The sequence below is a fragment of the Punica granatum genome, chromosome 2, assembly GCF_007655135.1.
Source record: "Punica granatum isolate Tunisia-2019 chromosome 2, ASM765513v2, whole genome shotgun sequence".
Taxonomy (NCBI): Eukaryota; Viridiplantae; Streptophyta; class Magnoliopsida; order Myrtales; family Lythraceae; genus Punica; species Punica granatum.
Genome location: NC_045128.1, coordinates 11,775,408 through 11,799,240, shown reverse-complemented (window position 1 = coordinate 11,799,240; position 23,833 = coordinate 11,775,408). Strand labels below are relative to the sequence as shown.

Below are 23,833 nucleotides of genomic sequence, written 5' to 3'. Positions count from 1 at the left end.
TGAAGCCGAGAGCCCTTTTACCATTTTCCTGTCCTTAAGTTCAGCTTGCATAGCCACTGGTTATATCAGTTCGCATTCAATAACGATTTGGCCGCCATGGCATATATGCTTTCAATATCTGTTGTTTATATGCCGGATTATATCTTCTTAGTTTCACCGTCCAAATGATATCCTCGAGCTGACCATTCAGTGCAATGCTTTGAAAAAGTGCCTTCTATGAGTTGTCTCACTGCTAAACCATTGATAGTTTGAAAAATATCTGCGGGTTCACACTTGACAGGACATGGAATCATTTGGATAATGTTCTTTTTAAAAAATTTTCTCTACCTTTGTGGGGGTCATTATTTTTGCTTTGTTCCACCGAAAGGGCATAAGTCGCATCTCAGCTTTTAGCAGTAACATATTTCAAACAAGGAACAGAATAAAGTTAAAGCCTTTCGAATCAAACACAGCACAACTTCCTCTGTAAGCCATTCCTATTCCCTTGCCAGCCAATCACAATGTTCTTCTATTCCATGTCCTGACAAAACCAAACACAGCTCTCTCCAAGAACAGGTCCACTTCATCTGCGGGAGAGACAGAGAGGAAGAGGAAGATGGGCTGTTTCAGCTGTGGAAGCAGCAGAAGCAACAGCAGCAGCAGAGGAGGTTCAAATTCTACGTACTTTGATCCTTATGAGACAACCCAGCAAAACTCGGAACCCAGAACGACCAAGCAGCAAGTTCTGCTCCAAATCCCGTCATGCACCGTCCACTTAATGGACCAAGGAGAAGCTTTGGAGCTCTCCAGTGGCAGAGAGTTCACCCTTCTCACCATCTCGGACGAGAACATCTCCCTGGCAACCATCATAAAGGTCGGTGATGACCTCCAGTGGCCGCTCACCAAGGACGAGCCGGTCGTGAAGTTAGACTCCCTTCACTACCTCTTCTCCCTGCCCGTGAAAGATGGTGACCCGCTCAGCTATGGAGTCACTTTCATGGAACAGTATGTAAGCTATTTGGGGTACTTGGACAAGTTCCTTGAAGAACATTCGTGCTTCTCTTCTTCGGCTCCTGCTTCTTCATCTTCATATTCTGCACCGAACCGGAACCTTAACTGGAAGGAGTTTGCCCCGAAAATCAATGACTATAACAATGTCTTGGCTAAGGCCATTGCCGGAGGGACTGGTCAGATTGTTAAAGGCATCTTTATGTGTAGCAATGGCTACACCAATCAGGTTTGATTTCAATATTAGCATTATGCTTTTACGAAATCGATTGCTTTAGCCATGGTATTTATTTCTGACTTCTGAGCAGCTTCAACTTTCACCTTTTAAAGTAAATTCAGAGTCTCATAGGACTTGAGTAACGCCATCTTCGAGCTCGAAACACTGCCTAAACTTGATTTTGAGATGATTATAAAGCTGTTTATACGGAATGTACCTGAAAGCGACTGAAGTGCTGGGGTATTAACTTAGCTTCTCAGTTTGTCGATGCAAAGATGAAGTTGCGTAATGCCATTTGAACTAGAAATATAAGGAAAATTGGTTGTATTTTAGAAAATTGACTTTGAGACTTGATAAGACTGAGTGTGTATTGGATCTGAAAGTAGATTTAAGTTCTGAGGACTTTTAACATACTTTGATTTTTAGTTTGGTGATGGCAAAGAGAAAATTGGTTTTATGTTTTAATATTTGAAAATCGTGACCATCCAGGTCCACAAGGGAGGAGAAATGATCATGACTAGTGTTGTGGAGCAGAGGAATGGTTCGAGTTACCATGAAAGCTATGGAGGCAGCAATGGGGGTGCCCAGAAGAAGAGCGCAGTCAATATAAGCCTGAAACGGTACCCTTCAATATGAACATTGTACCAGACAAGTCTAGGGGCATTATCAATTTTATTTATTGTTAAGTTGCTGATAAACCAAACGCTTAAGCTAATATGAAGGTGTACGGTAATTCATTAATCATGTTTTTATCGGCCCGACATTAGCCATGGTTAAACACTAGCTTATGTACAAGTCTGATGTTGGAAAAAAACTAGGCGCATAAAAATAGAATAAACTAAGCACAGCAGAAGGGTGCACTAAAATGTATGTTGAGCATAATTTGACTGTTTCGTTGTTTCTCCCCAAGTGTAAGAAAGGTGTCTAAAATGACTGACAAGATCAGCAAGAAACTGCTAGATGGAGTTCAATTTGCCACTGGATCGGTAATGGCGCCGATGGTGAAGTCCCAAGCAGGGAAGTCCTTCCTAGCAATGGTTCCAGGAGAGGTTCTGCTGGCTTCACTTGATGCTGTCGGTAAGTGTCATTAACGTTCAAGTTCGTCAAAAGCTCGAGCCATGTTTCTTTCAAAAAGAGAGTCAAATTTTCACGTCTCAATGATGTCAATTCTGCGTGTTGCAGATAAGGTGTTAGATGCAGCTGAAGCGGCTGAGAAGCAAGCTTACTCGGCTACCTCAAAAGCTGCTACGAGAATGGTCAGCAGAAGGTGCAAATTACTCTCTCCACGAACTCACACTCTCATATTTCTTTGTTCTTTCCGCTTGCCGAAACATCAAGATAATAACTCTCATTCTGGTTTTGATTTGAATTCTTCGATTATGGGCGGAAGTCAACATAAAGCTGTCCAATTGACAATTTCCTTAAAATGCTGTACAAAACATGGATTGCTGGTTTCTAAGTAAGAAAGACAATCTGCCCAAAGAAGACGTTTCAACAATACTGAAAATCAAACTCCCATTGCCACGCTTTCCGAAACGAATTGTAAAACAGTAAATAAATCATTGTGCTTTTATCTTGTTCGAGCAATCAGGTTTGGAGAGAGTGCAGGGGAGGCAACAGAAGATGCGCTTGCAACAGCAGGTCACTGTGCAAGCACTGCTTGGAACGTCTTCAAGATCAGGAAGGCCGTCAATCCGGCATCTTCCGTCTCCACTGGGGTGCTAAAAAATGCGGGCAAGGCCAAGAATTCATACTCTTGAATTCAGTCCGATTCAACTCTATTAGTTAAAGTCTAGATGGACTAGAAACAGCATGCTCGGGTTTGTAATGGAGTCTGGAATATCTGTCTAGAACTAACTGAGAATGATTTGGTATATCATTTGCATATTGCCATTGCTGCTTCTTTCCTCAGATAGATCTTCCAATGTATGTCTGCACAATTTGTACGTAAGACATTTTTAATGCGTTTGAATTCAGAGTTAAAAAGTAACTTTAATTTTGATTTAGATTTTAATTGTGGAAAATGATAAATGAGACGTGATTATAAATTTTGACTTGGGAAACGTGTATTTTTGTTGTGTAGTGTGTTGAGTTAAAGTTAAAGTTAAAATTTTTGACTTAAAAATGTGTATTTTTGTTGTGTAGTGTGCTGAATTAAAATTAAAATTAAAGTTAAAATGAGATATTTAAAAATTTAAACAGAGCATTTAACACTTTTCCTGGCAATCATCATCTCAAATTAATGACCTGTCCATATCTTATTGGGATTCTTTTCTTGGAAGGCCACCCAACACAGGGGTTAGCACATTCAATGGAGTCATTTTTCACTTCTCTTTATCAGATTTGAACTCGATACGAATTTTATTATTATAAAGGACATGAACAACCCTTTTTACAAATCCCTTGAACTGAATTCAACTCTTTAATTGATGCAATATGCATAAAAAATATTTATGAATACTTTGAGCCGACTTTCTTAGGACTGATCCCTCACTGCAGTATACTCCACGCTGAGTACTTTCATTAGGGCCGGTAATATTTGATACGACACGATTACACGACACGGAGTTAAACGGGTTCGGGTTGGGTATTTTTGATATTCGGGTTAAACGGGTCCAACTCGTTTAGACACGATTAATAAGCGTGTCTTACCGGGTTGAACCCGTGTAACCCGATTATACACGATTAAACACGTTTAAATAAACGTGTTTAATCGTGTTACTATAATTGTGTAACCCGTTTAGACACGTTTATGTATATGAATTGACCAAAATATCCTTTATGTAACCCTAACTCTAACATTCGATTTCCAATTCGCAAACCTATTTTCATTTCCTTCAGAGTTCAGACCTTCGTTGCTTCCAGATCCTCCAGAGTCCAGACCCCGACGGACCTGATTCACAGACCTGATTTCCTTCCTGCAAGCACGATTCCACTCGATTTCCTTCGAAATCGAAGACAGACCTGATTTCTTGAATTCTTCCAGATCTAGCGTCCACTTGAGTCAAAGACAACTTCGACTGTCCGCTCAAACGATAGCACCCAGACGACGAAGGTGACCTTCCGCCGTTCAGTCGACAGCACCCGGAGTCCTAGACGAAGGCAACTTCACCGCGCGTCCTCGATCTCGGGTCAACTCTGCGACCTCCCTCTCTGAAGCAGGTTCGATATCATCTTTCCCCTTGTCAAGGTATCATCTTTCTTGGTTTTTCATCTGTGTTGGCCCTTGATATTGGTGTGAAGTCTTGGTTTACCGATTCTTCTTATTTTGCTTTGTCTTTTTTCTTTGGGAAGATGAATTGATCCATTCTTTGAGCAAAGGTTCGATCTTTGCGGATTCTTTTGGATCTTCAGCAAAAGACGAGCTTCTAATCTTTGCGAAATTTATTGGGTACGGTTATGTTAGATTGGATTGGTGGCACTAAAACCTCGTATTTCTTGTAACGACGAGAACAATTTTGTGGAGTAGTATTGCTTTCAACTCTGATGAGTTCTGCTTTCTGTTTCCTGTCATCGTTGAACACTTATCCAGGGTCCTTTCCGTTTGAGATTATGTATTCTGTATGCTTCAATACATAGCTGTGTGTGCATCTAAAACTGAAATGCAAAATCCAGGAAGAAATCAGCTTCTTTCATTAATTGATTCTTCAACCCATGAATATATATGTATGTACACACACAGAGAGCGAGCGAGAGCGAGAGAGAGAGAGAGAGAGAGGAGGGGTTTGGGGATGAAGTGTGAGTGAAGGACCTGAAAATCTGCTGAATTATGGAACCTCGGATGGGTTGGTGTCTGTCGCTGTGCCAAACTCGGCGGACGCACTCGTAAGGTCTGGGGCCGGGCCTTGGCATCTTTCAGTCCTTCTCCCTCAGCAGTAGAAGAAGCTTAACATCAACCACTGGTGTTATGGAAGGAAAAAAACACTAATGCAACTGATATGTTGATGGACCTATTTACAACACAGAACTTTCTAGATATATTGATGAATACTGTAAATTGAAGTATTTCTAGACTTTAACCAGTTTCTCATTGTTTGTTTTATTTAGGGATAATGAGTTCAGAAAATAATTTGGAGGTGAACTTGGAATCCTCTAGGAAGGAAAAATCCATGGCCACGATAAACGAAGATGATGATGTAGTGGAGCTTGATGCAGATGAGATTCAAGACACTTCAACAGGAACTCAGGCAGGGGCATCGAAAGGCAAGCGAAAAAGAAGGTTGACATCACCTGTTTGGCAATTCTTTGAGAAGTTGGCAGAAAAGTCGATTGATGGTGAGAGCTGTTGTAAGTGCAAGAAGTGTGGCTCTATTTTTATTTGTAATAGTCAATATGGGACGGGAAATTTGAAAAAGCATAGTGAAAGATGCATTCGTAAGGACACACGAGATGTTGGTCAGCTGCTGGTGAATCATGATATGTCTTTGAGAAATGCTATATTTGATCCTGAACGTTTTCGTGAGTTATTGATTGCTGCCATTATTATGCACGATCTGCCTCTTGCCTTTGTGGAGTATACTGCGATTAGATCTGTATTCGCATATTTGCGCGAGAGTGTGCCTGTTATATCTCGAAATACTGCAAGGGCTGATGTGTTGAAAGTTTATAAAAAAGAGAAGTCACGGGTTAAGAGCTTGCTTGAGAAAGCTAGTGGTAGAATTTGTTTGACATCTGATTTGTGGACCTCTATTGCTACTGATGGGTATCTCTCTTTGACCGCACATTTTATTGATAAAAATTGGAGTTTGCAAAAGAGGATTCTGAATTTCTCCCCGATGCCACCTCCACATACTGGTGTGGCATTAAGCAATAAGATTACCTCTTTGTTGGCTGAGTGGGGTATTGAGGGAAGATTATTTTCTATTACTTTGGATAATGCCTCTCCGCCAATGACACTTTCGTGAGCTTGTTGAGATCACATTTGAATTTGAAGGATGCACTTTTAGCCAAAGGTGAATTCTTTCATCAACGATGTTGTGCGCATATCATTAATTTGATTGTGCAAGATGGACTGAAAGAGATTGATGTTGCGGTAGGCAAAGTGCGGGAGAGTGTCAAGTATGTTAAGGGGTCTCAAGTTAGAAAAGAAAAATTTCTTGAATGTGTAAAACTCTTGTCTTTGAATCCGAAGAAAGGCTTGAGGCAAGATGTCCCTACTCGTTGGAATTCAACATTTCTTATGCTTGACAGTGCATTCTATTATCATCGTGCATTTTGCCACCTAGAGTTAAGTGATTCCAATTATACGAATTGTCCTACCTCACTGGAGTGGCAGAAGATTGAGAAGATAAAGAAATTCTTGGGGGTTTTCTTTGAGATTACGAACTTGTTTTCTGGAAGTAAGTATCCAACCGCAAATCTATACTTTCCTTCTACTTTCAAAGCATATGTGTTGCTCAAGGAGTATAGTGATGGGACAGATGAAGATCTGAGAGCAATGTCGTTAAGGATGCTTATGAAATTTGAAAAGTACTGGTCTGAATTTTCAGTGATTTTATCGATTGCGGTGATATTGGACCTCAGGTATAAACTTGAGTTTGTGGATTGGAGTTACAGAAAGTTATATGGTAGTCAATCTTCAGAATTTCAAACTATTCGGGACAAATTATTCTCATTTTATGAAGAATATACAGCACGTCAGAAGGTGGATCTATCATCTGCATCAAAAGAGAAGGTGGTGCCGGATCATCAAGAGTCCGAGACCGTGGATATGCTGGAGGTAAAATTTTTAATGATATTATGTATTACTTTTTCAATTTTTTTAGTTGTCAGTTTCGCTTGGAATATGTTTGTCATTGGTTTATTATTTTTAATTTTTTATCAGGAGTTCGATGATTATGCTGATAATGTGTATTCAGCATCTTCAAAAAAGTCTAACCTAGAAAAGTACTTAGATGAGACAAGGAGCCATAGAAAGACGGACTTGGACATTCTTGAGTATTGGAAAATTAACTCCTAACGATATCCGACAGTTGCAAGGATGGCTCGTGATATTTTGAGCATTCCCATATCCACGGTTGCCTCCGAGGCAGCATTCAGTTGTGGAGGTCGTGTTCTCGATCAATATCGGAGTTCTTTGAAACCCGACCTTGTGGAAGCACTCATGTGCTCTCGAGATTGGCTTTATGGATTAGCTGGTAAGTTTACTTTTCAGATTTGATTTCTAAAGTTCTTTTGTTAATCTTTCTCTTTTTTGAATGTAGATGGTTGTGGGATTTCCATGGATCAACTCACAGAGGATGTGATGAACTTAACTATTTGCGATGAGCCATCAACTCAAGGATCCAATACAGTGGTTAATTAAGGGAGAGATTACCTTTTAGGAACATCAACGGGTTCATGGAATGGAATATCTCTTGGTAAGAGTTGTAGAGCTCTACTGCTTCTTATTGATTTTTTCATTGGAATATCTCTTGGGGAGAATTAATTGGAATTTTGTGGTATTTGTCTGGATTTTGTTTGGCGTACTTCCATCAATTCATGCCTTCTTGGCTTGAGTTCTGTATTGATTCATTCGTTTCTCTTTTTTCTCCTTTCTGCAGCAGTAGGGACAGACCCAGAGAAAGGCGTAGACCATCTGCTTGGGACCTGTGAGAACTGGATTCAGCGTGTACTTTTTCATGGTCTGAAGACCTGTTTGTGTTCAACATTTTAGGTGGGTAGTTTTACTTAACACTCGTGAGAGCTCGTGCACTGACATGAATTCTGTCGCCTCTGTACCAAAAGCTGAGTTAAGATGCATAATTTCACGTGAAGTCCAAATTGAAGGGATGTCTTACGAGCTTGACTCTTGTTTGTTGTCTTGTAGTTCATCATTTTCTTTTCTTCCCTAATAAGTCTATCTATGTACAGAACTTTTACAAATTTGTTTTGAGCATTTGAAAGAGCACATGAAATTTGCCCCCTTCCTCATTTATCTCCTCCCCTGGCATTCATTCTCTTATGATATGAAGTGCCTCTGGCTGCATCTCAGCTGGTTTTATTACTGGAGATGAGTTTATATTCTCTCTTGGAGCATCTCTGGTTCCGTTGTGAGTCGGGGTTGGTGCAGGGTTATTGTTCTCATTCCTTTTCTTCTCGGGTTAACGTGTCCCGTGTCCGGGTAACCGGGTTAAATGGATAAACGGGTCGTGTTAACGTGTCCAGGTAACCGGATTGAACGGATAAACGGGTCGTGTTACGTGTCCAGGTACCGGTTATAATCGTGTCGTGTATACGTGTACCTGTTATGACACGATTTAATAAACGGGTATAAACGTGTCGTGTACGGGTTAACACGGATATAATCGTGTCGTGTTCGTGTATGCGAAACCTGACCCGTTTAATAATCGTGTCGTGTACGGATTATAACTTTGATGACACGAATCCGTTTAGACACGACACGTATAAACACGATACAACACGAATTGCCACCCCTAACTTTCATGGCACAAATTGGAAGAAATATAAAAATTTATGAGGCAAATTGGTTAGAAAAATAAAGAATAGGGTACATACTGCATTAGAAACGAAATTTAAGGGCCAAAAGTGAATTTCTTTAAGTTCTTGCCAAGGAGACACCACTCTCTCTCTCTCTCTCTCTCTCTCTCTCTTCGTCTGCACCGCCGTCGAAGAGGAAGGCGGGAATACAGCAGAGGCGGCGATTATGGCGGCCGACGGAGACGCGGTGAAGCTGAGCATATACAGAGCGGCGAGGACCATCAAGAGGAGGGACAACAGTCTCCACAACGCCCTTAGATCAATCTACGAGGACTCCATCTTCGTCGGCGAGATATCTCAGCTGTGGCCGGATCTCCCGCTGCTTGCGAACCTCCGCTGCGGGCTATGGTACTCCCGCCAGTTCCACGGGACGTGCTACTTCAAGTCCACCGACGGCCACAACAATAACTGGTCCTTCAACACCTCCCGCCTCAATCTCCATGTCGCACAACTTGCCCGTACTCTCTCTCTCTCTCTCTCTCTCTCTCTCTCTCTCTCTATCTCTGTCTTTGTGTGTGTGCGTGTGTGTATTTCGGCAAAGAGCAGTTTTTTTTATTGTTCTTTAACCTGAAATGTGCAACAAAGAGATGAAATTTCAGGATGGAAATTGGAAACCTGAATTTAATTTTATGGGTGAGCGTATCTTCAAAATCTTGTTTAAATTTGGATCCAATTTTTTGGTTTGATGGGCAGTACAGAAGGGAGGGTGTATAATCGTCGATTCAACTCGGAAAGGGAAGAGATTTCCCGACAGCATGTCGAAGACGATACCCATATGGACGTGTGTCCTGAATCGCTGTATCGCCCGATATAGGAGTAAAATAAGAGATAACAGCTTGACAATTGATGAGGTAAGTGCCTTTTCTTTTGGTTGTAGATGTGCCTTGAATCTCATGCTTTAGAATCGTGCGTAGGCTGTGATAGTTAATTTACCCTCTTGCTTTGTGAATAAGATGATGTTGTGTTAACGTTAAGCAACCAATTTTTGGAATGCATATGCTGGGAGGACGATGCACTAATAATTAACAAAAAGGCTATCTGCATGTTTTAACAGTCAGCTGCATGAGAAACTGAGCTAGGATTAGACAAGTTCAGGTATTCAAACAACACTGAACTGATTTAGACGGGACTGGTAAGTTGTAAGGTTGTCAAGGCTTAGAACTAGGTAGCATGGTGCACCAGCATTTGAGAGCGAGCATGAGTCGACATTTTAGTCTTATCCCAATTGTGGTGCTTATAAAACTTTGAGAAGGTTTTCGTAAATTAATTTTATTTAACCAGTTTCGAATCTTGCTTCTGAGGAATATAGCTAAAGAGATTGTCATGATTGTATTATTAACTACTTTGTCGTCACTTTGGCCTTTTGCTTGATTGAGAGAACATGATATATTCTAAAAGATCAGCTGACAGTCATAGTAAAGCCTAAGCTCGCTATATTCTTCTCTTTGCGTTTTTGGCTAGACGACAAACCATTTATTCTAAGTGTAGTCCAGAATAAGCCAACAGGAGAAATGAAAAAGAAATAAACAGATTGCAAACAGTAATAGCAGCTAGACAAAAAAAGTAAAACCGAAGCCAGCAGTCATTTGGAGATGCCTGCTGTGGCTTTGGACTCCTCTGATGGCAGAAGTGGTGGGATCATGAACCCTGAGCTTTTGAACCTTAGGACCCATTTGGCCAGTTCATGGGGTCTCTTGGAGCGAAAGGTGACTATAGCAAAGGAATCAGTCAAATTTTGACATACAAATTTAAAGCAATTTGCTTGATGGAGGCGTTATGATATGTTTATATTTGACAGACAAATATCAATTCGTCATTTGTTATCACGCACGTATATGCAGAAATTGGGTAATTCCACTCAATGCAAAGAAAACGTCGCAGAAAACTCTCTCAATTGGGACTGTTCCTTGCACCTTCCCCTGTGGGTTTCCGATGTTGAACGGGCATCCATTGAAGATCGGTTAGAAACTTGGACTGATGAGCTAGAAGCCATTGGAGCGGATATTCCCTCTATTGTCTCCTTAAAGAAACCATTACGTCCTTTATGGGTTTCACAAAAGACTGTCATTTGGCTCAATGAAGTCCCAGATCACGGCTCTTGGGATTTTACGCCAATTATACTTCTCTCCGCTTCTCGTTCAACTGGGCCAGTGCAACAGGCAACCACCTCTGAGTTTAGCTGGAGCTACATTGCTGGGGCAGGAGATGATGAGGAGAGCTGGGCCAGGGGTCTCTCGCCATCTCTCTTCTGGGCCCATGCATATGAACTCATAAATGCAGGACCCGACTCGTGTAATCAGAAGGTGGCAGATATAGTCGAGAGGGATCGAGTGTGCCGTGCTCACAGGGGACTTGTTGCTCCACAAGTCATACTCAATGGTCCCACATTGAAAGGAAGCACAGATGAACTAAATTGTGCAGAGTTGTTGTCTGTTTCTGAAATGGTCAATGATGAAAATCGCTCGGTCACTTGGTTGGCTTCAACGAACATTGCAGTGGGTTCAATATCACTCGGTAAGCATATCAACTTTAGTGATACTTTGAATTTTGAATTGCTACAAGATGATGCAAACATCCCAAAGTGGAATCATGATATTGACCCAGACTATCTTAATATTTCACTAGTATCCTAGACTATTGTTTTGACGTTTGATGCATTTTTTTTCTTTACCTGAAACTATTCCTATTGAGTTCTCTTGTCATAGTGACTTGTATAAACATTGTGACTGCAGCTGCAAAAGCTTCCAATGTTGACTGCGTGCTCAATTGTGCTCAAGAGTCCATTTCTGTTAGTTTACGTAGTGCTGAGCTGTACTTGCATCTTCCAATTCAGGTGTGTCCAAAAATAGACTGATTCCTTTTTCTTTTCGGATCATTTTTTTACCCCTCCTTCAGTGATCATTTCTGATATATTAGAGCTTGTGCACTCTTTCTCTTGGCGGACAACATCCTAATGATTGATCGTGGTGTTCAGAACTCGAAGTTTGATCGCTTCTCCTTATTAAACAATCTTCCATCTGCAGTAAACTTTGCGAGATTTAATCTTAGCAAAGGGAGGACAGTTTTTGTTTGTTGCCAAGATGGTAAGAATGCTGTGGAAAGTATTATTTTATATTTTACAGCCATCTTCTTAATATAAATTTGATGTGCTTTGATAATCTGATTTGATCCATTAATATTTAGTTTAAAGTGAAAATTTTTTCCTTACTGTTTGCAGGGGAAGATATTAGCGTATGTGTCTGCCTTGCTATCTTGATTTCATTATTCACTGATGAAGGTACATGCCTCTCTCAGATTTGTTGGTTGAACATTAAGGTACAGCATAAAATGCTTCGAATGAATAGGATGAATAGAAGTCTCTGTTTTACATGTTCATTTGGCCCTATCTTAGTTCCAGTGCGATAAAAATTGGGTCCTAGCTTAATTAGCATTGAGAAATTTGGAGGGATATTCTTACATGAGCTAGTCAATGGTACAAATTGTTCTGTATTCCATTTTTATTGTTTGAAGAAAAGGGGAAAGTAAGAAAAACCACGTTGAATTGCATTCTCTAAGACGTGTAGGATTACTAAACCGATGAATTGCAATCTAAACCATTTTCCCCTTCTATTATTTCCACCATCTTGATTGACAAGAGAGAGAAAAACTAGAAAGTTCTCTATTTATTCTAAAACCGAAGATACTGCGAGCCATTTCCAGCTGTTCTAAAGTTTTAAGGTGTGGTATGTTGTGTATTACAACCCATCTGCATTGTTTTCAATGGAAACATGCTGCTGCTCTTGATTATATGAAATGATGCTATTCTAATGTTTTTTGTATTCTGTTCTTGTTAGGAACTTACGATGAAGGAAGAACATTAGATGAGAGATCCATCACGAAATGGGAGATGCGACGGAGGCTTGTATTTATCTGTAAATATGCGGCTTTCGCCCGTCCTTCAAGAGGAAATCTCAAACAGGTGTTTGCCTTCTTAAGTGGGGGAAGACCAGGTTCTAACTGATCGAAGCCAAACTTCCTTTCTTTTTTTCCTTTGGTAGTTAAGGAAATTTTCATTGCTAATCATAATTGCTTGCTTTCAACCAAATCTTGCCTTGATGACTTGTAAAAGATAAGAAGAATGAACATCTAATTTAGTGTATAGTACGAAGAATTTTGTCAAAACTCAAGTTTCACTGAAAGAGGAGATAGTCTAGAGAAGAACAATCTTTACATATTCATAATTGAGCTAGTATGGCAATACCGATATCTTGTGCTCCTCGCACCAAGCTGATCCTGCCCTGGATAGCAGGCTGTTTTGTGTGGCGTATGGCATTCTTAAGATTACTTATCCTAATCGCATAGCATGGCTCGAGCTCAGCACTGGTGTAGTCCTAAGAGAGAGATACTTTGTGAACCTTTTCATGCAAATGCTACAAACATGAGAAAGTCATCTCAGTTATTAATCGTTATTTAAACTGTTATGTGGATTTAACTTGTATGGGCTCATAAGATTGTCGCATTTAGTTGCACCGCATTACTGGTAATTTCGATCATGGCAATCCACATTACCATCAAATTGGTAATATGCGTTACCAATATGGGGATAAATATGTAATTACGGACTGGGTGGCAATCTTGATTTTTTACCCATGTCTCACATCTTCGAAAACCATCTGCACATACACTGCTGGTGCCTCTGGTTACGACCACCAATTCCGACTACCAGCACCATCGGAGGCCCCACCTTCATCAACACCACCATCAATTGATGAATCCCAGCCCCTTCAATCCTTTTTCTTTTTATTTTTTCCCCTGAGTCGAGGAGGCTTTGATTCGAAGCACACAGCCTCCAATCGGAGCCGCTATTAAAGCACATCAATCAAAGACTTTTTGCTCTGGTTGAAAGCACAAAAACTTCGATTGAAGCTCCAAGGGCCTTCAACCGGAAGCAGCCTGAGGCGATAATCCTTCTACAAGGGATGAACTAAATAAATATGTGCATTTTCTTGACTAAATAAAATAAATATACACGTTAAAATACCCCGTCACCCTTGACATTGAGCTCCGACAAACAGAATATACATTTATATATGGGGAAGATTCAGGATGGATGATCTCATTCCTTTTGATGTCTCCTCTACGACCAGATATTGGTGAAGGTTTGATTAATATTCAAAAGGGGTTGTGGGGTTCATCATCCATCATCGCATGGTTCGCCCTTAAAGCGGCCACTTGTCAAAAAAAAAAAGAAAAATAGGAGGGGAGGGAGGCGGCTGCAGCTTTGATCGATCATTAACCAGCATAATAGATCGATCATTTCTCCTTCATTAACCACCTTGGGAGCAGTGGCCTGGCCTGGAAGCTTACAATAAATAAATGCCACCAATAAGTTGCTCGATCAAAAAAAAAAAAGAAAAGAAAAATAGAAAGACAATAAGTTGCAAAATTAATTGAGAACTGAGATGGTGTCTAATCCGTGAATTTTTTTACTTAGAAAAAAAATGTTTTGAAAGGGAAAAGAAAAGGAAAAAAGATAAATTTTACCTATTGCAGGGACATGTGGTTACATCGTGACGATCTTGAATCTCAAAGGAAACAAATAAAAGATTTCTTATGGATATATAATATTTACGGTTATGGATGAACATATAGTCGAATACTCGATAATATGAGCTCCCAATCCTATTCCAGATGTTCCAATTCTAACCTTATGGAACGTCAAGTAATTTTTGACCGGAAATAAGCTAGTACTCGACATGTTATTTATACTCCATAATGAAGGACATTTGGTCTGCCTATGAGGAACCCGACCAGACCCGAGTTAATTTGGAACCTTACTATCTCTCGTATATTGAATATGTTGACCGGTATTATTCTCCTATTTGCTGTGCGAGAATAATGGCATGCAATTGCCGGTTACAAATCACTTGTAACTCCCGGAATAATTTCACACCATTAATCTCGATTAATGGGAATAATTAGCAGCACAAAATATTCATTCATATATGCTACTATGTGGGTGCATTGCATATATGGGTGTGTGCGGCAGTGTGTGTGTGTATGAGATATATACACTCTTGGAGAGAAAATACAAGCCTGCCCGTGAGAGTCTTTGTGGCAGTGTGTATGCACGTGGCGTGCATACCGACAGGGTGCCCGAGAGGGAGAATTATTCGAGTGTGTGTGCTCTCATTAGAGATAGTGCGAGAGAGACTCTTGTGCTGTAAATCGTGCTTGGTTCCCGCTCGATTACGTAGTACGAATCCATGGTCGGTGTCCTTTTGCGTTTGCTCTTGTAGGTTATTTGGTACGTGATCAATTCCGATTAACGATTTCTTGGGAACCCGATCAAAACTCTAAGACATAATCCGAATCTTTTGTTGGGTAAATTATTTCGGGGTTATTAGCATTCGGGTCATGTTTTTCTACACATAAGATTGGAACGTCGAGTTATTTTATGTTATTTTAACTGAAATTTTAACTCGCATGTTCCATGAGATTGGAACCGAAATTTATCAAGTACTCTATAATTTTTAGTTCTTTTTAACTCGATAACTTCCCATCCGATTCTTCACTTAATCGAATAGTTGATGATTTTCGATTCCACTCCTATTCTAAACGTTCCAATTCTTGTAGTTTGAAATAGTTTCATGTTATATTCTATTATCAGTTGTCCAAAATTTGTGTTGCTTTCCGCAATTGTTCCTCGGGGTTTTAGTCGTTCTTCGGCGGCTAATTCAGTGAGGCATGGTTGGCATAGTAGGTCAAAGGCCGCTGTCAATGAGCAGACTTTAACTGCAACATACGTATAAGTTCAAGACTCAATCAAATCACTTGATACATAGCGAGCATAGATAGACGTCCGAGTCGAAGTTATTCTCAATAAGCAGGTTGAGATAGCCGCGGAACATCATCGGAGAACCTTATTAATTAAGAAAATTTTGGCAATAGTATCATCTAGTTTTAGGATTTAAAATGAAGATGAGACAAACTGATATAACCTACTCGCGACAAATTAACTAAGCAAAATATAAATAACGCGCTACAGACAGATATCAAGTGTTACTTGATAAGTAAAAGGATTTTTTTTCCACCGGAAAAGGGGTTTCATTCTTTTCTTTTCTTGTCCACCAAGCATGAAAATTTAATAAATACACATGCTCTTTATGACAAAAAAGATTCAATACATGCTAGTACGTACATCTTCTGTAAGAGAAGACAGACATATTTTTCAATATATTACTTTATATTTTTTGTACCGCATTGATTTAATTAATAAGTTTTTTTGTCATGGACACCAAAGTATATATATCATGTTAGAACGTTGGAATGGTGGGAAAATTTCGAGCATGTGTATGTAACTCTCTTGAGGTTAGGTAGCGAGGAAGACTGCACAATTGAGCGAGCGATCTAGAGCTCAATCGAGCATTCATAGGAATCATGGCACATGGACAGAAGTCGGAGGTTTGCCTTTGTTACTTGAGATGAAGATATATCTTCTTTTTTTTTTTTTTTGCTGAACAGATGGAGATATATCATGAATTTGCGAAAAGATTAATAGTTTGTTTGGATCATGGATTATGAAATGATAAGGAAGATCAAGTGATAGTAAAGAGTTATCAAACAAATAATTTTCCATAACTCATTCTTCAACATAACTCTTCCTAACCCATAACTCGAACAAATTTTTCTTTTGATAGGCATGATCCAAACAAGTCATGAGAGAGAAAATCACATTGCATTTGGTTTCAGAGTTAAAATAACTTTGATTTTGATTGTGGAAAATGATAAATGATTGTGTAGTATGTTGAGTTAAAGTTAAAGTTCAAATTTTTAACTTGGGAAATGTGTATTTTTATTGTGTAGTGTGTTGAGTTAAAGTTAAAGTTAAAATTTTTATAATTTTAACTGCGAAACCAAACGGAAAGTTTGAGGTGGCTTTCACTAAAAAATAGTTGCTGTGAAATAGAGAAAGACGAATCTCTTTTATTGAATGTAAACTAGATAATAGAATAACTTGCAAGACTATAAATAAATAAATAACGGACTTCTTTTTTTGCTGAAACAATAAATAGATAAATAAGTAAATAAATAAATAAATGAAAGACTTCATGTAGCTAATATTTGCGATAACGGATCAATGGAACATATGATATTAGCCATAAATATAAATAAATTATTAAAAGGTACAGAATCTTCCTCTCAAAATTTTCTCTTAATCGAATACTTTAGACTCGATAATTTTCGATTCTAGTTCTATATCCGATGGTCCAAATCTAGTTTAAAATAATTTATAATTCCATCAAACCCATGGCACAGTTATGTAATATGATAGAATTGGTAGGTGTAAGTTTGTTAAAGTTATATTACTGGTTGACCAAATTCAAATTTGTTTTTCTTTATACAATAGTCATCGAGGATTTTAATTGCTCTTCAGTTCCTTCAGCGAGGGATGCATGGCTGGGGCAATATTGGTACGTAATTTTGAGTCCAGTGCCCCCATTTTAAAAGCAACACATAAGCTGGCACTATTGGCTTCCAACTTTAATTACATGACGTTCTTCCGACAAAATCTGCCTTGGATCAGATGTAACGATCAAATTTAAAAATATAATTAGTTCTATATTAGTTTTCTTTATATTTTAAAGAGAAAAAAAAAGATATATTCCCTTGCTCCTCAAGAGCCCTAAACTTAACCAATATATCTTTAGTATTTGGGACTACTTCAAATCTTCCTAATACTTTCCTACTCGCGACCGTAATTAACCCAATAATTTAGAGGAAATGACATGATCACCACAGTGACATGTACCCTACGGGCAACACGTCGCTCCTTTTCTTCTTTTTTGGTAGAAAGGATTATATCATTCGGAATAGCTACGAGGGAACGATGGTGGCATAATTTGTACAAACAGTTCTGGCACATTGTTTGACGCAGCGTAAATCACGGTTTCTCTAGCTTAAATTCGAATTTAGACTCGAGGGAGTAAAATAAGTTTAAACTCTAGCGATATGTTGAAAATAAAGAGTTATGACAAACTCCAAGTATTATTAAACAATAGGTCCTTCTAAGATATCCTCTTGCAATGAGGTGAATAGCATATATATATATATATATAAGGTGAAGATACCTTCATTGACTATAGAATAAGAAACTGACAATTAAACTCTCATAGATAACTTTCCTAAAACGGAACAAGGAAACAATCTAAAATAGAAAACTTAAGACTCTTGTCTCAACCTAATATGTGAAATAATATCTAATTAAGAGAAACTATATTATAGCAATATTCACTTCTCATAGCAGCTTGTGGAGTCTTCTAGAATATGAGCCGTTACTTTGGGCTGGACTTCTCGTCGTCGCTCCTCTTTGAATCTATGAATACATCCCATTCTAGATCGAATGATTCATCTGATTACTATTTTCTATGAGTCATAACTTTAATCAAAACGAATAAAAAAACTCTCCATAATGAAAAGATTTGTCTTCAAAAAATTACCAAATAAAAAACTTTGCCTTTAATAAGTTGAATTTAAGTTACTTAAATTAAGATTAAAATTCGATACGACAAATGACAAAAAATTTTTATTAAACAAATCTTCAGTGTTACCCAAGCATGATAAGCATTAAGATAAATACTCCATGAATCCATGTTTTCCTTAAGTTCGTATCATGATATTACTCTTTATTATTCAGTAAAATGTCACGCAACGATTAATTGCAAGAAAAATATTTAAAAAGTTTTAAATTTCTTCTTTCTTCACAATTTAAAAAGAAAACCTTCTGCAATCTTTTTTTTTTATAACTTTTGTGATCAATCTTGAGCACATGATTATTTATTTTATTTTTTGATCAAATTTTTTTTATTTGATTCTTACTCTAATAATCATTGTCAGCACTCCATTTTGGTTCACCAGCTTTAGGATAGGACATCAGCAAGGCTCTCGACTAGGACTGCAAAACTCTAACAAAAATGGCGAGGGAAACATATAGAATTTCATGGCACACACAGTTGACCCTGAAGAGTAAACACGAATTGTCAACATTCAAACCGAAGGCAGTGGACAAAAAGGAACTCACATCTCTTTATCATTTTCTTCGGTGATTACAACTACCTTTATGGATCCCAGAGCCAAGTTTGGTATTTTTAGATCAAGGTTTGGTAAGTCGGGGACATTTCAACACAAGAATCACATCGAGAGCCCATTCGAACAAAGACATAAAATTCGATGAGCTGGGGTGCCCAAACAGTGAATACAGCAGCTCATGCATGGGATTCGACGCATCATATCATGATCAATCTTGAATCTAAAAGGGAGACTCTCATATTTTTGACCTAGGAAATCGAGTTAGGTTCAATTTGACGGGTCACTCATCCCAAGATTCAATATGGAGAGAGAGTTATGAATTTTTGAGCGCATCATGGCAGAAACTGTTAAACCGAGACAGCCTCTGCCAGTTGAGGGAGAAAATCCATAAAAAAATTCAATTCTTCATATTTTCAAGCACGGCCAACGTCTACAGATTCCCAATTCACTGAAGATTCAGAAAATCAAGAAAAACAGGATCCATTTTAGGCTAGGTTAGTACAGAATTAAAGGTTTCCTCACAGATCAGGACCAAATTTCCCGGTTTTGGCCAGCTATTGAAGAAAAATTGCTTCAAGGACTTCCCAAGGTCAAACGAACTTCAAATTTTACGAGGATGTCCCTAACTCGTGTAGGGATCAAGGAAAAATATCAGAGAGACCAAAAGGCTCATGAGAACAGGATAAGCATTAATAAAAATGCTCCATGAGTCCATGTTTTCCTTATTTTTGTATAGGTAGTCCATGTATTCCTCAAATTCGTATCTTGATATTACTCTTTATCATTTTACTTTTAATTTCTATCCATGTTTGGAAGAAAATATATTTAATTAATTCAATATAATCTTGCCCTCAAATGATATGATATAGTCCTTATATTTATTTAGAGATACTGAGAAATATTAGTTTTGAGACATATATGATTAGAATGTGAATTTGAAATATAAATATTTTTTTTTCAAAAATTAATCTGCAGCATCGAGTGGATTTCTTTTTCTAGTCCCATTTAAAGACAAGTCCGATGTTTATATTCCATGCCTGCCTCACTTCATCTCTATTTACCTAATTTTTCCTCTGACCACGTGCAAGTGAGCAGGGCCAAACTTCTATTTTCATGCTCGAGTCCGATTTAACCACAAGGTGGGCTTTGCAGCATCGTGTGAATTTCTTTTTCTAGTCCCATTTAAAGACAAGTCCGATGTTCATAGTCCATGCCAGCCTTACTTCATCTCTATTTTCCCTAACTTTTCCTCTGACCACATGCATGTGAGCAGGGCCACACTTCTATTTTCATGCTCGAGGTACTAACCACAAGGTGGGCCTTGTCTTTCGCACTCGGATGAGAGGTGACAACTGGCTATGAGTCGGGCTTTCTACTTCCGGACTTGAATTTAATAACCACAAGTTCCGCACATGGATTTGATGAGATGCAAGCCTACATGGACTATAATATCATCTTAAAATTTCATTGGACTTACAAGTGATTAACCCACTCAATTGAAAAGGTCGAGCTGAGGATGGTAATATCCATACCCATGGATGGTAATTCATCGCTGCTGAATTATTCTTGTTTTGACTCTTATGAAAACACATCTTTTGAGGACAATTGTGTTGATCAAGTCCAACGCAAACAACCACCAAAAGTTAGCGGTAGATATAGTGATTCTAAATTTACTCTAATGTGATTTGATAATTTTAAAATTCCAGCTGATTCAAATATCTTTTATACATTTGTTCATGAGAAGTGTGCTCATTGAGCCTGAATTTAGGGGATACCGACATTTACGAATTATACTAGATCTTTAGTGGTACTACGTAACACTGCATGGTAGGGCGATAAAGTTACCACTCTTAGTACCGTCACTTTTTTCCTTACAGAAAAAAAAAAAAGAAAGTCCAAAGCAAACAGAGTGCGTAGTCTTGAGCAAGAGTTTCATGTAATGGATCTTGGGCCCACGATTTCATCACAATTCAACCCAATGGACGAGCGGAATCATGGCCGTATTACTGTAACTTATATATGTATGTGTATATGTACATATATTTATATAAGGCTATATTTCTCATCAATATAGTACGTTATATATGTATGCATATGAAGCATGCTCAACAAAACTATGTGGAGCAGTATGCGCTGATGGTGATAATTTTTCTTTTTCTTGTGCTTTTACTTTGAGAAAGAAGCCACGCACCAAGAACAGTTAAAAGAACAACCGAGGATCGAGAACAAAAGCAAGCAGTAGCAACGCAAGAAAGGGGCAGCCATTCTCTCCCCTTTCTTCTGAACGTCAATCCACACACAAAGGCAGCAACGGTAGCAGTACATTCACTGCTTTTCTCTGACTAGTCTTACCTTTACGGACTCCACCATCACCCCTCAGCTCGTCTCCTAGATAAACGAGAGCTAAGTCACCGATCGGCCTTTCCTCTTGATTTTCTCTCACTACCTGCTTGACTTTGATATGCTCCTTTTTCATGGCTGTTGAGATATATTGTCCCACATTGAAAAATTGAGAAAGAAACCACAAGTTTATATGAGCTTGGGTCCAGTAACCTATTAGCTTAAACTTTTGGGTTGCAATGGGCTCGAGTCCGTGTAGGCCCAAGTGGGTATTTTTACATGGTATCAGAGAGGATTATACTTCCGCGCGCTCATGTGGGCTCACACCACGCCAGATTCGATTTCGAGGTAGCCAATAGTGCGCCTCATGTTAATCAGGCCCAAGAGTGGTCCAGTCCAGTTGCGAGGTAGCTAAAGGTGCACCTCTAGTTAGGCCCGAGTGTGGAGCTCGAGACTAGTTTGGTATTTGTCCCCCTTGCCCGAGCACGGAAGAGGATGCCCGGCTCGGGTCAGTTGTTAAGGGCGGGTGTTTAAGGCACGTGACACGTATTGGACCACACATTGCCACGTGAGGGCGGGTGTTGAGATATGTTGTCCCACATCGAAAAATTGAGAAAGAAACCACAAGCTTATATGAGGTTTGGGTCCAGTAACCTATTAGCTTAAACTTTTGGGTTGCAGATGGGCTCGAATCCGTATAGGTCCAAGTGGGTATTTTTACAATGGCTGCTGAATTATTCTTGTTTTGACTCTTATGAAAACACATCTTTTGAGGACAATTGTATTGATCAAGTCCAACGCTAGCAGCCACCAAAAGTTAGCGGCAGAGATAGTAGTTCTAAATTTACTCTAATGTGATTTAATAATTTTAAGATTTCAGCTGATTCAAATATCTTTTACACATTTGTTCACGAGAAGTGTGCTCATTAAGCCTGAACTTAGGAGATACCGACTTTTACGAATTATACTAGATCTTTAGTGATACTACGTAACACTGTATAGCTAGGGCGATAAAGTTACCGCTCTTAGTACTGTCACTTTTTTCCTTACAGAAAAAAAAAAGAAAGTCCAAAGCAAACAGAGTGCGTAGTCTTGAGCAAGAGTTTCATGTAATGGATCTTGGGCCCACGATTTCATCACAACTCTACCCAATGGACGAGCGGAATCATGGCCGTATTACTGTAACTTATATATGTATATGTATATGTATATATATATAAAGCTATATTTCTCATCAATATAGTACGTTATATATGTATGCATATGAAGCATGCACAACAAAACTATGTGGAGCAGTATGAGCTGATGGTGATAATTTTTCCTTTTCTTGTGCTTTTGCTTTGAGAAAGAAGCCATGCACCAAGAACAGTTAAAAGCAATCAAATTAAAGAAAGTGATGGCGACAGATACTTCTGAGTGCTGGATCGACCCCTGTCTATTAGAGAGATAAGTCCCCACTCTAGGATAAATTAATTAGTTCATGTCTTAGGCAGACAATGTAGTTTTAATTGAGTTATTGAAACCTATATATGGGGTTTACACATTTTTCGACCTCACAAAACCGCCAAACATTTTCTGAATACGTACATAATCAATATCTTCTTTGTGCTATCTTAGCTAGCATTTATATTACACTTACAAAAGTTCATTTTCAATTTCACAATATAAATATAATTAGGTTCTCACATAATATTTACCAAAGATTTCAGATATATGAATTGAGAAAAATATTTGGCATCTTCTCCTTCTATAAATTGGAAATAAATAAGCATAAAAGATACAAGTTCGTCAAGAAAGTGTACAGAAAATATAGACACATTACACAGTTTCATATGTTTGCTGAAAATTAAGTTAATAATATTTAAAATTTTATATTTGATGTTATTTGTATGAATAACCGGTTTTCATATGCCTGTGTTTTAAGGAATTGTTGGCTATACCTATATGGCTATGATTTCCTCACTCGATCATAAATCAGAATGAATGAGGATTAGGAGGGAGAAGCAGAAGAAGATGATTGTCTCATTAGGTCATGAAAAGTTACATTCATTTATAAGCTGATTAAAATTTACTGATAACTAATAAATTTGACCTTTTTTTTTAATCACTGAAACAACGCCTTGAGTATATATATATATATATATATATATATTGGTAGTTAACAGCACGTTAAGTTATTACTAACGTAATAAATCGTACCTCTCTATTGGGGAAGCATCTTTTTTATTCTTTTGGCAAGAAAAATCCCTTAAACTTAATAGAAAATAGAGGGCACAAACAAAAAGTATGGAAAATCCCACTGATGAGACAAAACTCAAAACCTCTTAATTTTAAAGTCGAGAGAGCAAATGCCAGAAGATGTGCCTACATATTTCGGTATTGGAACATATGTGATAATATTCTCGTTCTTTGGTATTCCAATTTCTTCATTGCATATACTCTAGGTGCTCTTTTTGTCATTTTTATACTCGGACAAAGAAAAATGAGGTTAATGTTTATTAGGTTGGTTCCCACTTGACTGAAGATTTATGATTTTCTAGGTAACATCTAATGGAATATATGTCCTGTCGTCTTTCAAAGGACACAATGTGTGCTATAGTTATTTATTTATTTATATATTGAATTGTTCATTTAATCCTTTTGCTCGGCAATTATTCTTTCTTTTATATGACTAATCGGGCTTAACTAATTGATTGACTTTACTTGAGAAATGGAGCTTGAGATTGACCATATATTAGAATC

General features: G+C 38.4%; 3 protein-coding genes across 6 annotated transcripts; all 3 read left to right on the top strand.

Moving 5' to 3' along the window:
• Nucleotides 1-434: 434 nt before the first annotated feature.
• On the top strand, nt 435-3,210 carry LOC116196154 (senescence/dehydration-associated protein At4g35985, chloroplastic-like). Its single transcript, XM_031525737.1, has 5 exons — nt 435-1,216; nt 1,694-1,824; nt 2,115-2,281; nt 2,387-2,471; nt 2,796-3,210. Exons 1-5 carry the CDS (start codon nt 596-598, stop codon nt 2,962-2,964), a joined length of 1,173 nt encoding a protein of 390 aa, XP_031381597.1. The 5' UTR covers nt 435-595; the 3' UTR covers nt 2,965-3,210.
• A 2,046-nt stretch (nt 3,211-5,256) lies between these two features.
• LOC116193656 (zinc finger BED domain-containing protein RICESLEEPER 2-like) lies at nt 5,257-7,163 on the top strand. Its single transcript, XM_031522396.1, has 4 exons — nt 5,257-6,043; nt 6,151-6,236; nt 6,336-6,923; nt 7,029-7,163. The coding sequence occupies exons 1-4, from the start codon at nt 5,257-5,259 to the stop codon at nt 7,161-7,163; spliced, it is 1,596 nt and encodes a 531-aa protein (XP_031378256.1).
• Nucleotides 7,164-8,766: 1,603 nt separating this feature from the next.
• On the top strand, nt 8,767-13,131 carry LOC116197755 (uncharacterized protein C3F10.06c). 4 transcript variants are annotated; one of them, XM_031527990.1, is made up of 7 exons: nt 8,767-9,141; nt 9,377-9,534; nt 10,525-11,197; nt 11,416-11,516; nt 11,658-11,766; nt 11,901-11,998; nt 12,517-13,131. In XM_031527990.1, exons 1-7 carry the CDS (start codon nt 8,850-8,852, stop codon nt 12,541-12,543), a joined length of 1,458 nt encoding a protein of 485 aa, XP_031383850.1. In that variant the 5' UTR covers nt 8,767-8,849; the 3' UTR covers nt 12,544-13,131. The 4 variants fall into 4 exon arrangements, 3 of the variants coding, with proteins under 3 accessions (XP_031383850.1, XP_031383849.1, XP_031383851.1); XM_031527989.1 differs by having other exon boundaries at nt 8,769-9,141; nt 11,901-11,960; XM_031527991.1 differs by having other exon boundaries at nt 8,807-9,141; nt 9,382-9,534; nt 11,901-11,960.
• The last annotated feature ends 10,702 nt before the right edge of the window (nt 13,132-23,833 follow it).

Coding starts and splice junctions, on each gene's coding strand:
- LOC116197755 (XM_031527989.1), top strand. CDS start 8,850: ATGGCGGCCGACGGAGACGCGGTGAAGCTGAGCATATACAGAGCGGCG. Junction 9,535..10,524: donor ACAGCTTGACAATTGATGAG/GTAAGTGCCTTT, acceptor ACGTATATGCAG/AAATTGGGTAATTCCACTCA. Junction 11,517..11,657: donor ACTTGCATCTTCCAATTCAG/GTGTGTCCAAAA, acceptor CGTGGTGTTCAG/AACTCGAAGTTTGATCGCTT.
- LOC116196154 (XM_031525737.1), top strand. CDS start 596: ATGGGCTGTTTCAGCTGTGGAAGCAGCAGAAGCAACAGCAGCAGCAGA. Junction 1,217..1,693: donor GCAATGGCTACACCAATCAG/GTTTGATTTCAA, acceptor GTGACCATCCAG/GTCCACAAGGGAGGAGAAAT. Junction 2,472..2,795: donor ACGAGAATGGTCAGCAGAAG/GTGCAAATTACT, acceptor TCGAGCAATCAG/GTTTGGAGAGAGTGCAGGGG.
- LOC116193656 (XM_031522396.1), top strand. CDS start 5,257: ATGAGTTCAGAAAATAATTTGGAGGTGAACTTGGAATCCTCTAGGAAG. Junction 6,044..6,150: donor CTCTTTGTTGGCTGAGTGGG/GTATTGAGGGAA, acceptor ATGCACTTTTAG/CCAAAGGTGAATTCTTTCAT. Junction 6,237..6,335: donor TGAAAGAGATTGATGTTGCG/GTAGGCAAAGTG, acceptor TTGAATCCGAAG/AAAGGCTTGAGGCAAGATGT.